Source organism: Formica exsecta, unplaced genomic scaffold, assembly GCF_003651465.1.
Source record: "Formica exsecta isolate Colony F162 unplaced genomic scaffold, ASM365146v1 scaffold667, whole genome shotgun sequence".
Taxonomy (NCBI): Eukaryota; Metazoa; Arthropoda; class Insecta; order Hymenoptera; family Formicidae; genus Formica; species Formica exsecta.
The window spans coordinates 141,722-156,082 of record NW_021853430.1 but is presented as its reverse complement, the minus strand read 5'-3'; the positions used below and the strand labels follow the sequence as shown (position 1 = coordinate 156,082).

Below are 14,361 nucleotides of genomic sequence, written 5' to 3'. Positions count from 1 at the left end.
GGGGGGGGAGGGCCCACGAATCTCGATGATGATCTCTCGAGAGGGGTGGGCACCGCGCCAGGCGGGATGGATGACGCATGACTCACAAAATGCCCACTGTCCCGCACACCCCTCCGATTACCATTGTGACGCCATTGTATACGCATACCTATAATATATATGTGCCATTCGAACCGTGGCCCTCGAAACTTGGCCATTATGCCGATGCTTCCGCATGCGATGGAATTGCGGTTACAGCGTACGACTCCATTCAGACAGATTATGTGCTCGATAACGTCTGTTTGGCGCAAACATGATACTCTCTCTCTCTCTCTCTCTCTCTCTCTTTTCTATGCCGCCGCTCGACATTGGTAATCGGATTGATTTAATAAAGCGTATGCAGCAGGAAGCATGCGGCGCGTGCCGCGTTCCATTACGGGCTGCGGCGGAAATTGGCATCGCTCTCTCTCTCTCTCTCTCTCTCTCTCTCTTATGAAAGAATATAAAACCGCGTTGAATTCCTAAGTATAATGTGAGATATTGCAAGCTTGCGTAAAGTTTTCATCTATCAATTTTCCGACAGAGAGAGAACTGCTCAAAATGAAAGAAAAGAATTGAATCCAATGCAATACAAACAAGAAAAAGATGAAAAATTTTCTCGCCTTCCTATATAAGATGAAGTTAAATATTTCTCCTTATTTTCCACTTTATTTATTTTATTTTTATAATCTCTCTCTCTCTCTCTCTCTCTCTCTTTCAAGATTTGTTTTTCTTTTTATTCAAATTTAAAAAATATTATGAAAAATATTATATTAAAAAAAATTATTTAAAAAATACATAAACACAATATAATTTATACATTCATATAATATTAGGTCAAAATATATTATATGAACAAATATATAATTATTTTATTTAAAAATTATATAAATTGTACATAAAAAATATAGAAAAAGGATAAAAGAATTCTTACGACAAAATATTTCAAAACTTTATATCGAAGTTCCAAGCAATTCCAATGATAAATCACAATATCTATCGTTAATTAACATTCCCTCGTTTCCGACGATGCAATTCAAAACCGCTGATGTAGAGATAAGTAATCCAGGGCTCTCTCAATGAACGAGCTGAAGCTTCCACTGAAAAAGTCGGACGTTTAACGCCCGTTGAATCACCAATTTCTCCCGTCATTCCGTCACATTCCGATGACGGCGATGATGTTACAGCGAATAACGCGTCTCGAGCCTCGTGCTGATTCTCGTACGCGTTTACAACCTCTCCCCCCCCCTCTCCCTCCCTCCCTCTCCCCATTCCCATGCAACATCAAGAAGCCGCCTAGCATGCTGCTCGCGCGAGATAAGGTCGCTCTGGCCTCTTAATTGCTCGTTTCCTGTCTAGAAGGCTCCTTTGCCTCGCCTCGGCTTCGTCTTTGACTCGACTGCCGATCAACCTTCTCTAGACAGCGTTCTCGGTACCGAAGAAACATTAAGATAATATCAAAATAATGATAGTTTTGATGTTTACATCGCGAATTCAAATATTTTGTCGAGAGATCGACATTTTCTCTCTCTTTTAAAATTCTAATAAATTTCTAATTTTTAGTGTATGTAATTCTGTATAAATAGATAATTTTCTATGAGTACATTACTTGCCGGACGATTAAATTCCTCATATAATTACAAAACTTGGATGTTCAACTTGTAATCTTGTTAAATCTACGAAATATTATCCCAGAGAAAATTCAATAAATCACGTTATTTTTTCTCAATTTCTTTTTCATCGGCCGCCGATGGGGAAACCGTGGGTTTGCGTAAATCGCAATTACACGTTAGCCTCGCGAAACCGGTTCGATCGCGTGCCAAGGCACGTACGACGAACTCTTGACACAGTCGTGTCCGTTCGCTCGAAATATCATCACGTCCGTAAATACGGACATTACACGAAACGACGGATGATGACGCATTTTCGAAATAATCTCCAATTTCATTCTTCCAACAATCCCCCGTATCTTCATCATGGTCCCCCATAGATCGTCCAAAATTTCCGATAATTCACCCTCTCAACGACCCCACTTCGAAGAGTCGACGCTTTGTTACCGTCACAGAAATCTAGATAAAGTATAATTCTGCAATTATCTTGTTTTTGAGAGAAACCCGCGCAATTTTGAGATGTAACGGAATATCAATTCCTGTGTCATATTTATATGGCCAAAAAATTGTATAAAGAAGTTGCTTTAATATATTTTGTATTGTTATATATTTTTAATGTATTAATTATAAGCTTGTAATATATTTTTATTACTTATTATTCTAATGTATTTTTATTACTTGTTTTATTACTTATAAGCTTTTAATGTATAACTTATAAGCTTCTCTTATAAGAGTGAGATGATATAACAATAATTTAATATAATAGGAGAGAGAAAACTATATATTTATATTTTTATTGCTACTTGTTTGTATGCAAATTGAGGCCAATGTTTCGACATCCGAAAAGTGTAGTAAACTTTGAAAGATTTATAAAGTCGCGATAAGATGTGATGCAACGGGTATATTATCTAAGCCTGCGGTTATCGTCAAGAAGCATTGGCTACCGGGGCCTTTCAGCGTCTTAAAGATTTAATAGAGCGAAAGATAGACTCTAATGTATCATTGTGTCGTCGCTGTTTAACTAAGGATAGATAAATAAAAACTCGACGAAGCAGAAAAACATTTCAATTATATCTTAGCTGAAAGCTAATCAATTTCAAAGATAACTTACAATAAAATTATCCATTATTCTCTTTCGAGATTATTTTACGTTCCTTATTTAATGGTAGTTGTTTAGAATTGCTCTAGAGACACGCGTTGGTAATTATAGCTTAATTTTAAGTATAATTTTTTTTGGACTTATAATAGAATTAATATTTTATCAAATATATACATTTTGTTTTATATTAGATTGAATATATATAATTAATTAATAATTTTTATCGTTTTCAATTTTTATATGCAAGAATTTGATCAATAACTGATTAATGATGATTCCGAAGACCGAGATATTGTACTCCGTCTTATCATTCGCTGTTATTAGCGCCTTAAAAGGCTGCGATAAATGAGTCATTTCCATAACATAATGTCTCGCGACAGTGAAAAAAAAAAAAAAAAAAAAGAAGAAATCAGTCAGATTACAGATTTGCATGCGTGTCTAGAACTTGGCTCAATCGAACAATCTGCATAGCATTTTCGTTGGTCCCCGGAAGGGAAAAAAAAAAAAAAAAAAAGAAGAAATCAGTCAGATTATAGATTTGCATGCGTGTCTAGAACTTGGCTCAATCGAACAATTTGCATAGCATTTTCGTTTACGCGATAAGAAACGGGTTTTGAACGCTGGTCATTTTGTATCCGCGTTGTTGCATATGTCCCAGTTATCCTTTCGAGGATCGGTGGCCTTAATGAGGCGCCTATCGCCGACGGACACGCGGTTATCTCCGCTCCTCGCTCTTACTTTCTCTTCCCTCTCTCGTACAAAGTGGTAGAGATGCTACCGAATGAACCGCTTCACTAATATTACGCGTCTTGTAACGATTATCATTAACTGTTATTAATGACATATCTGGTTTCGACGACTGCTCATCAGGAAAGATCACGTTGTAGAAAAAATCCATTTAAAATAAAACATCACGTAGATACGAAACGAAAGGAGATTAATATTTCAGGAGGCAAATACATTTTAAGGAAACAAGTACAAGTAGACTGTATTAATTTAAGAATGTCTTGGCTGTAGCAGAAATAGTAGCGAAAAACTGTCAAAATTAAAAAAAAAAAATCATATTTCTTACGTTTATACTGCTTGAAAAATCAAATAAATAAATCCGGATTATAAGAAAAATTAAAGCATCACAAAATAATATAATTTTTGATATCTTCGTAAAAGAAAATAGTTGTAATTAATACTTTTTCTAATTTATGATCAACTTTTGATCGTAAATATCCCCTGAAATCAACTGCAAGGAAAAAAACCGAGTAATTTGCAGAAAGAGACAGACAGATAATATTTTTCTACAATATTTAGCATATAACTTTTAAACGAGTAAATATTTATTAATTTAAACGCACAAATATTTATTAGTTATTTGAGTTTTCTTAATAATAATGTAAAAATTTTTATTTCGTTGGCAATGTTTTTTCCTTGTCAAATTTGTCAATAAGTGCTACAATACGCGATTTTCCATAAGAATCAATAGCAACTTTAAAATTAAATAATTTTCAAACCGTTAAGAGAATTGTGCTTAAATTTTGCACAAATATCCAGAAGAAATAGTATAACAATCTACGAAATTTTCATGCTTTTGTCAATGTGTTATTCGACATACATACTTAGAAATATCCTACGAAATTTCCGCTTAAATCGATCTCAATTTTCTATTCTCGCTCGTATCGAATTCCAGTAACGTAATTTTTGCCGCTCCGTCTCTTAACATAAGCCGTGGGCGGTGAACACGCGCGAGAACGCCCGCATCGTTCTTAACTTTATTGCATCGCGGTGTTATCGGTATCGCGCGCAAGCCTTCGCGGAAATGAGGAATAATGAAATAGAATGGGCCATTGTGTAATAACAGCAACGACGATATCGCCACACAAGGCGATATTCCCGAAATATGCGATGTTGTTCGAGGATCAGAATACTCGAGCATTCTCAAGTGTTCCTTCTCAAAAGGTTCTCTATGAAAAGCGTTAGTGCACCTCTGTAAAATTAGTACTTCGTTTTTAGAATTAAGTTAAAGTTTTGATGTTAACGCAATGTGAAAATTGCAATTAAAAACAAATGTACAATTAAATATGTACTATGTTAAATATTAATTTAAAAAATCTTTTAAAGTATTATTATTGTTATTTATTTTTGTAATTTTTAATCCTACTTTCCTTCTTCCATTCTCTAAAAATACTCATCTAAAGAACGCAAGGGAGTATTTACTTGCGAATAAATATTATATATATATATAAGAAAAATTAAATGGCAGGAATTTAATAATAACAGTGTTGACGTCATAATATTTCCTGTGAATCGTGATTAATTTAACGATAACTTCCGCGACCCAGCACATTAAAAATATTAAAAAAACCATAATGTAGCACGTACTACTTTCCACATTTAACGTCCAGTTCCTTAATCCATCGATTTGTACCTATCGTGTTTAATGTTACAGCGATACCGGACGAGTGTTTCATTGAAGGGACTACGCTTCTAGTATCCATAAGTCACGTTTAAAGCCGCTGTGACTGGGCATTCATTTCCATAACTGTACCCGCCACTCCGATACGATGATCCGATAATTCTTCGAGCGAAACGTCGACACGCAGCGTAAGAAGAAACGGAAAAGATCGAGCGAATCAACCGTTAACGACGTAAGTCTTTCATCGATGAGATATATAAGAAGAGCATCCAATCGCACAAATCTGTTACTGCAATATCCCGCATAGTATATTTAATTACTTCCGTATCAGCGATCTTAGATAGTGGCAAACTACGCGTATAATTGCGAAGTGTCATAGATTTTTATATTATTTAATTTTTTATTATACATAAAATACAGTCTATCCTTGCGTGGAAAGGACACACTTCTATTTTATACTTTTCCGTATAAAATTTTACTGGAATAAATGAATCGGAGCAATAATTAACAAGATTGTAATTATACTTAAAATTACACATTAGCAGTAATTGCACAATTAGAGATTTAAACAAGCTAAAATAAATAATCGCTCAATAAACAATGTAAGAAAAAAAAAAAAAAAAATTAATCGATGTAATGAAATTGTTTATATGGAAAATGTAATTGATAATCATCGAATATCGTGATAATTAACGTAAAAGCGCCAACTCATTACAACATGTTTAGAAACACTGCGAATTTGTATTATTCCACGGCGCGATTAAAATGATTAAGATAGCGACAAATGTGTTGCTAATAAGGGTCAGAACGCCGCTACTAGACGCTGCTCTACAGACTAAAAGTGCGATACACAGTACTTTGATTCATTATTAGAGGGGTCCCAGGAGAGAACGAGAAGAGGGCTAGAGAAAAAGGAGACAAGACGAGACGACGACGACGACGACGACGACACTCGTGTAGACTGGCAGCTGCAACACGCGTGAACGCGTACAAGGAGAACGAGATGAAAGAACGGGGGAGGGGGGAGGGAGGAGTAAGTGAAATGATAGAGAGGAGAGAAGGAATAGTCGGAGATATCGCGAACACACAGTCACTTGTTCTCGACTAATGTGTTAATATACGAAATTTACGAAGAGTTGATTTTCGACATCTTTTTTTTATCATATTTTTTATTATATTTTTTTTTTTTTTTTTTTTTTTTTTTTTTTTTTATCGATTCAGGCAGAAGAGCCTTTCTTGAAAAGACTTTTCAATTTATACAAAATTAATAAAGTTTCGTTGAAAATGTTAATATAATCTCGATAATCGCATTTCAGATTAAATACTCGTTATTTGACATCGAAAAAACTTTTAAACACATTTTCTGTTAAAGACAAATTTAAATTTCTTCCTTGGATGAAAAACTTGTTGCAATAAATACGAGATACCCCATAGACGCGCGTCTCTTCTCGTACCCGGCATGGGCGGAGATTCGTCGGGAAAATATCAGCGAATGTAATCTCAAACGGGATAAATGAAGCGTGGAATAAAAAAGGAAAAATGCACGAGGTGCGAATTATATCTGTCGTCATACGAAGTGAGGACGCGACGTCAAGACTGTTTATGCTTGGGGGGACAGTGCCTCATTGCCCTTGTTTGAATATGCACGAAGCTCATTGAAGTGATAAGGGGACAAGATAAGAAAGTAAGATTCTCGTTATATGTTTAAATCAATCGTAAACTTTAAAATGTAATTTAAATTTTTTTGCGTGTACGTGAAATAGAAATCAATTTCATTTTACGTTAAATACACGTGTATGATATCTTCAATAATACAGGCATAAATAGAAAGAAAAAAAAATCTGGTATTTTGTATATAGAAAAAGGTAAGAGTAATCTGTATCCTTTCAAATACATAAACTTTTATAAAAGGCTATTTCGAAAATTTAACGCACTTTCAACATATGTCGCGTTTCCTATCGAAAACTTTGTCCTCCCTTTTCATTTCCCTAGGCAATAAATATTCCAAGCTAAATTGTTTTCCAAAGTTACATCCGAGCGATCGCAAGTCATCTCGAATCACAAAAAGAGAGGGAGAGATATTTGCCTTTATACCTGCGCCTTTATACCCCTAGGGATCACCCTTTTTGCCAATCTCATCCTTGAATCCCTTTACTACTAAATCACTATTAAGAGTGACATTATAGCCTTGACAATTCTCTCTCGATTTTATGATTTTCTATGATTTTCTATTTGTTCAACGAGCGCTGTAACGTAAATTAAGATTAATATGCGTCCAATGGCCTAGTAAACACAAAATATAAAATATATAATTTATTTATAAAATTAAATTAATTAAAAATATTATTTTTTCCATTTATATATATTTTTATTTATATAAATAAATATATAAATATAAATCCAATTTAATTTCTTTTTGTATAACGTATAAAAAGCTTTAAAATAAATAAAATTTCAACACATAATTCAATCTTCATTAATCTTAACAGTTTAATTCCAATTTTGATTCTTTATTATTGTCATAAATGTGCCTTGACAATTCTCTCTCGATTTTATGATTTTCTATGATTTTCTGTTTATGTATTCTATTGTATATTATGTGTAGCGCATTTATGCTCGTTCAACGAGCACTGTAACGTAAATTAAGATTGATATGCGTCTAATGGCCTAGTAAACACAAAATATAAAATATATAATTTATTTATAAAATTAAATTAATTAAAAATATTATTTTTTCCATTTACCTTGAATCCCTTTACTACTAAATCACTATTAAGAGTGACATTATAGCCTTGACAATTCTCTCTCGATTTTATGATTTTCTATGATTTTCTGTTTATGTATTCTATTGTATATTATGTGTAGCGCATTTATGCTCGTTCAACGAGCACTGTAACGTAAATTAAGATTGATATGCGTCCAATGGCCTAGTAAACACAAAATATAAAATATATAATTTATTTATAAAATTAAATTAATAAAAAATATTATTTTTTCCATTTATATATTTTTATTTATATAAATAAATATATAAATATAAATCCAATTTAATTTCTTTTTGTATAACGTATAAAAAGCTTTAAAATAAATAAAATTTCAACACATAATTCAATCTTAATTAATCTTAACAGTTTAATTCCAATTTTGATTCTTTATTATTGTCATAAATGTCTTTGAATCGATCACGTTAATTGCGAAAGTCCACGGATACAATAAAGAGGATAATAATCCATCTTTACTGGCGAATAATCCCGTGAAACATTTACTCCTCCGCGAAATAAAAACGTATAGAAAGTTTCCAGTCGCTATCCGTCAACGATGGAATAATCGGATACCAAAAATTCTAAAAGGGTTAGGTTTAGTATTTTCCATACATAGCCGTGTAAATAATCAAAGTACACGGCCACGCGCGAATGAATATTTATGACGACGCGTCATGAATTATTATAATTCTGTTGGCAGTGAATGCACGACGGGTGAATACGTCTCGCCGCTTGTGGACATAATGGCTTAAATTAACGACGGTTGATTTCCACCCCCGGGACGGGGCGATCGAGCATGTACATACTCCGGATTACGTAACAATTGTGAGACTTATGCGATCCGCGTCGCATTTATGTGTATCTCGATCGCGCGTTTTATAAACGTTTCGAGCTAAGTTATTCCTACCCGCGGGCAAATCGCCCGTTTCTCTCAAAGCTGCCGTATAAATCGATCGTTGATACGACCAGGGGAGGAAGCTTAATGAAGTATCGATCATTTCGCGGTGTCGAATACCAACGAGTATATCCTCCTTCCCTTTCTCTCCCCGCCACTCTATTTATATACTATTTTTTTTTATAAACGTAATTACGTGCGGCAAAAGCGTTCTATGATTTATATATGCAAAACAGAATCGTAAAATTGCAAATTCGTGTCTAGTTATACAGACTAAAAGGGGTAGTAAAAACTAAAAGGTACGTGTAAAAAGATGCAGTATATATATCGTAGCCAGATTACATAATCCGTCGTTTTATAAAACGTCTAGGCATTTTATAAAGTGCGGCCATATTCTCAAATCATGGTTGAAAATGAGATATTTTACAATGTGGCTAAGAATTTTAGTCTCTTTATAAAACACTAACAAGCGGCACGCCACATTGTCAAATGATTTATACATTTTTTTAGATTCTGGCTGGTTCATTTCAGACATTTTATGAACTGTCTTTGTAGAACAGCCATTTATAGAAAATTAATAGGTAATTATGTGTATTTCTAAATGAGAAAAAACTTGTATGAACACTTGTTGTATTTATTACTTATTGTATTTATGAATACTTGTTGTATTTATTACAATTAAAGTTTTATAAAAGTAACATACATAAATAAAATTCTCGAAAATAATGTTTGAAAACAAATAACAAAAAGAAATATAAGCGTGAAAAAAAAATAAAAAAAACATTTATTATGACTATTTTAACAAATGTAACATAAAGTAAGATCGGTCAGATTGTAAAATATTTCATTTTCAACCATGATTTGTGAATGTAGCCGCACTTTATGAAATGTCTAGACGTTTTATATAAAGACGAATTATGCACTCAAAAAAGTGGTATTGCAACTACAGCAAAAATTTTCTGGGTGCGCAAAATTAACTGAGATACATAAATGATTAGCAAATACTGTGATATCGCATATGTTTCGCATTTAATCAATCTAAGTGACAGAGACAGAATTTATATCTGAACTGTTTGTGAAATTTAGAAAGAATGTTTTTCTGTGGCGCCTATCCATGTTAAGGCCAATCATACTTGTTATAAAGTTTGACTGTGGTACACAGAAAAAATTAGCGGCAAGAAACAAATAAATATATAATCCTCACATCTAACATATTTGTATAACGCGCCCAATCTATCCAGCTCTTTTAAACAATTTCTCTCAATTTTTCGATGCAGTTTTAATTGGCAGTTATATTTCTCACAAAGAGTGTTCTAGCTGTAGTATCGAAACTCATATTTATCCAATGCAGTGATTAACATTTGGCAATGGGACCTAAATTTTCTAGAAGATATTATTAGAATATTGCTGCTATAAATTCTATATGTAACAGACAATATTCTAACAGATACAAAAAATAGCGATAAATTTTTGTTGTGACACCTAGAAATCTACCTATATCAGCAAGACATTTTTTTGAGTGTGTAATCTGGCTACGATATATATACGATTCCCAACACAATAACCGATAGACAAAGATATAACACAAATTTATTAGAGAAATAAGTGTATATTAAATAAAGTATTATTAGAGATAATTGTTTAGAGAGATACTGGCTGATATCTCGCGTAAGATGTAGATGCTGAATCGATCTAGATGTTAAAGTATTGATGGCCTCAATTGTGGCGCAAAAATGCATTTTTGAGGAATTTCGCAACAGATAATAAAATTTCAACTCGGATAAGAGATGCTTATTGACATCGGTATTCTTCCCGTATATAGAGATTGCACAGTGTCGTTGAAAGTTAGAGCGTACCCGTTACACGTCCCACGACCGAACTCTGTTTCTTTCTCTCTCTCTCTCTCTCTCTCTCACCCTCGATAGTGCAGCCGTGTAACGAGCCGTAATCTCGCGGTAATTTACGAAATGACAGTCCATAAATATTTCGTCCGCAAATTGTGATTACGGGTTTGATCGACTCTCGTTCTCCCTCCCGTCGTGTCTCTTCTTTCCGCTTTCGTACGCCTTAACTGTAACCACGGCCGCTGCGTCGTTTGAGTTTAGCGAATCGCTAAAGGAGAACGGACACCGTTCGACGGAAATCGGAATATGGAACGCGCGGATACGCGCGTTTAGCGAGTAATGACTTCGCGGATTCTCTGAGGTATGTAATGGGAGAAAAGCCTAAGATAAACATGCGCGCGAAATCGAACTAGAAGATTTCCATTAGCGTTCGATTAATTTTTACAGACTAGAAAATTTAATAAATTTCACATCACGCAAAAAATAAAAAAAGACAAAATGTTTATTCAAATCTGGTAAAAAAAAATTCTTTGAAAATTCCCTGATTTTCCAGGTATTTTTCTTTAAAATTCTAGGTAAAGAGAATACTTTAAAGATACAATAAAAAATATATACTATATGTTCAATATTTTGTTAGGATATTAAATATATAAACAGAAATAAATACATATTTACAATATATTTTAAATATATATAAATATATATTATATATTTTTTTTAATTCCCTGAGTTATAAAATAAAATTCCATAAGAATTCTCTGATTTTTTTCAGATCCAAAAAGAATCCCTGAAAATTCCAAGCTTTCGATACTCCGTCCAGCGAGAAAATGACCTCGGGTTGGACGAAAACTCGTCCGTTTCGCGCAGGTCTCCACCCACAGAAGCCGTATCTACGTATACGGTATTGAGTACCTCGCTATGTTCTCCCCACTTTGCCCGCCTATGCGCAGACCGAAGTCATTCTCTCGCTGGACAGAGTATATGTTTTTTTCTAGAGAGTAGACACCCTGCAAGATCAGATAAAGAACTTTACCGTTTCTTCGAGAGGAGTGTGTAGGACTCCTTGGTCGCGGCGCAGATCCTCATCCGCATTTTGCGCACGGCCCTTTTGCGCACTCCTCCTTCGAGAACTGGCATCCAGATGAAGGGTCCCACTCTTCCACCTTCGCCTTCTCCTTTCGCTTCACCCTCTGTACGGTGACGGACGATTGCCGCGACGACACCTTGCCGATCACTTTGCGCCACAGGCGCGTTCTCCGCCCCTCGACGACGACGTGGCGGACCTCGCATTCGACTCACGTCGCGATCGGCATGACGCGATTAATCCACCTCCCTCCCCCTCCCTCTCGTCTCTCTTCGCGATGAGAAAAGGAGAAAGAACGCGCACAATAATTATTTCGTCCGCTCGGCTTGATTTTTCCGTCGCAGTCGCGGGTGAATATAATTTATAATCGTCGAGCTCCTCCCCGTTGCTGTCCTCCCTTATCTCGAGGTCGACCGCCCTCCGCCGCTCGGCGATTCTCGCGGTTGATTCTCGTCTTCGTCTTCTTCCTCTTGCGCTCTCGGCTCGAGAGTCTGTTCGCCTCTCGTCTATTCGATAACCATTATCGAGATAAGAGCGTTCTCCGTGCGCGCATGGCCCGCGGGCTCGAAAGTACTCTTTTGATGGATAGCGCGACGTCTCTCGTTGGTTTCGTGTGCTTTTGGCACGCGATCCAAGATCCTATCATCGGAAGATAGTGATAGATTGCGCGCGACTTCGATCTGATTGCACGGACAATCTATATGTATATTGGACGAGTCTGATTATTTGCTATTTGTCATTTGAATTTATAACAAAGTTCTGAAGAGAGAGATATATATAAGGAGTGTATGCGTTTTATTTTAATTAGATATATTGAATTCTTATATCTCTTTTAAAATCTATGTCTTAAAAAGTTTAATATCCTTTTCTTTTCACAAGTAAAGAGAATAGCGATGTGTAAAAAAATTAAAAAAATATCTATTTCATTTTTATTATTACGTAAAAGCCTTATGTGAATCAATTTTATTAATGCACGATTATTTAAAAAATCCTTATACTTTAAATGTGAATTTAATTTTTTGTATATATATATTTCAACTTACAAAAAATATATAATTTAAAAACACAGAATGATAAAAAAACTGTTTACAAGTTTAATCTTTCACCTCTTATAAATCTTGAATATATAATATACCTTTTCATATATGTGTTTATAAACTAATTAATTTAATTATTTAATTAATTTAATTATTATTAATTTAATTTATTTATTTAATTATTTAATTTCTCCTTTCAAGTTTCTCTTGTTTTTTATGTACTGTTTCTCCCCTACAGCCTTTCAATTTCTAGAGATCTGTTATCTCTATAGATAATAGACGACATCTTTAACATACGCAAAAAGATCGCACGTTGTCAGGTTTAAAAACCCGAATGATTAACAACGTAATAAAAGATCTACCGAGAACTTTAATTTATTACACTGCTTTTATGGCGAAAACAAAACGCTTCTCAGATAACCAACGTAAAACTTGGAAAGACTTCTCGTATCTTACATTTGGTATATATCTAATATTTATAAATTGAAAACTATAAGAGAATTAAATTCATATTTAAAATAGCCACATATTATATATATATCTCTTTTCAAATAATATGCGTATATATATAATAATATTGTGATTCAATATATCTGGATTTCCGTATAATAGCACACTGATTTCAGATGTTAATATTCTACTCGATGATAAAATTTCACATCAATAAATAATATAGCGAGATACTCAAGAGACCGTAAAAAGAAAAAAGTCGTAAAACATACAATATGTACGTAACAATAACAATACAATGTAAATAAAAGTTGAACACCAAACAAATATAAACCAAAGTGAATTTACGCCGTCAAGTTACTTACGATCGACTTAAGAGAAGCGAATAATCCTCTGGGCGAGAAGAGAGACAACGCGCTATTATCTGCGGCTCTTGTATCTCTCGGATTTTTCCGGGAAACAAGAGACTCTCGGTCGAGCGTAAAGACCTTTGATTCGAACGCACGTAGTCTTCGGTTCGCAATCGAGATCGAAAGCACTATCGGTGACAGTTGACCGATTAGCGCACATGCGTATTCGGATAACACTTTACTATCTACAGTATTTCTCCCTGACAGAAATGGAAATTGAAAGCCGAGGTTATACGATCGGAAAGCAGTAACCGAAGTGCGATTGTGCTATTCGACGCTTATCGGCCTCGCATTGTCTTTGTTCGCGCGCGGAGCTTTGATAAGGGAAAATCTTCGGATTCCCAAAGCAACACTTCACATACGTTCGATCGAGCACTAGATCGGCACGTGTTTAAGTCTCTTTAACATGAGAGATTATCATACACACACACACAATCGCGTTATAAAACAATGTACTTTCGAGATTACTCTGTACGATTACGCTCGAGCACACTTGTAGCAGGAAGAATCCTCGTTTAAACGTCGATGATCTTCGATCTGTATATCACATCGACCTGGCACGCGGTATGACACGACGACGCACGTGCGCGTACACGGCACAACGGAACGATAGTGACGGCACGAGACGAGGGGGCATGCGTCGCATGCGTCACGCACGCGCCCCTCCACGGCGTCGTAAGACCCCGGCAGCGGTCGCCGATAGGGGGTAAGAATGAAGAGGGAAAGAGAGCCGCCAGCACGCACA

The 14,361-nt window shown here is 35.0% G+C and overlaps 1 protein-coding gene across 4 annotated transcripts in view; it reads right to left on the bottom strand.

Moving 5' to 3' along the window:
- Nucleotides 1-14,361, bottom strand: part of LOC115243015 — a 112,074-nt gene that overhangs the window by 61,497 nt on the left and 36,216 nt on the right. Inside the window, exons 1-2 of one of the 4 annotated variants that reach the window (XM_029819662.1) lie at nucleotides 13,572-14,198; nucleotides 11,669-12,416 (exon numbers count right to left, since the gene is read on the bottom strand). The exons of 2 other annotated variants lie outside the window; for them this stretch is intronic. In XM_029819662.1, the coding sequence (XP_029675522.1) occupies nucleotides 11,669-11,925 (257 nt within the window). In that variant the 5' untranslated portion in view covers nucleotides 11,926-12,416; nucleotides 13,572-14,198. Of the gene's footprint in view, nucleotides 1-11,668; nucleotides 12,417-13,571; nucleotides 14,199-14,361 lie in introns of those variants that run through there. One more of the 4 variants, XM_029819663.1, reaches the window with a different exon arrangement.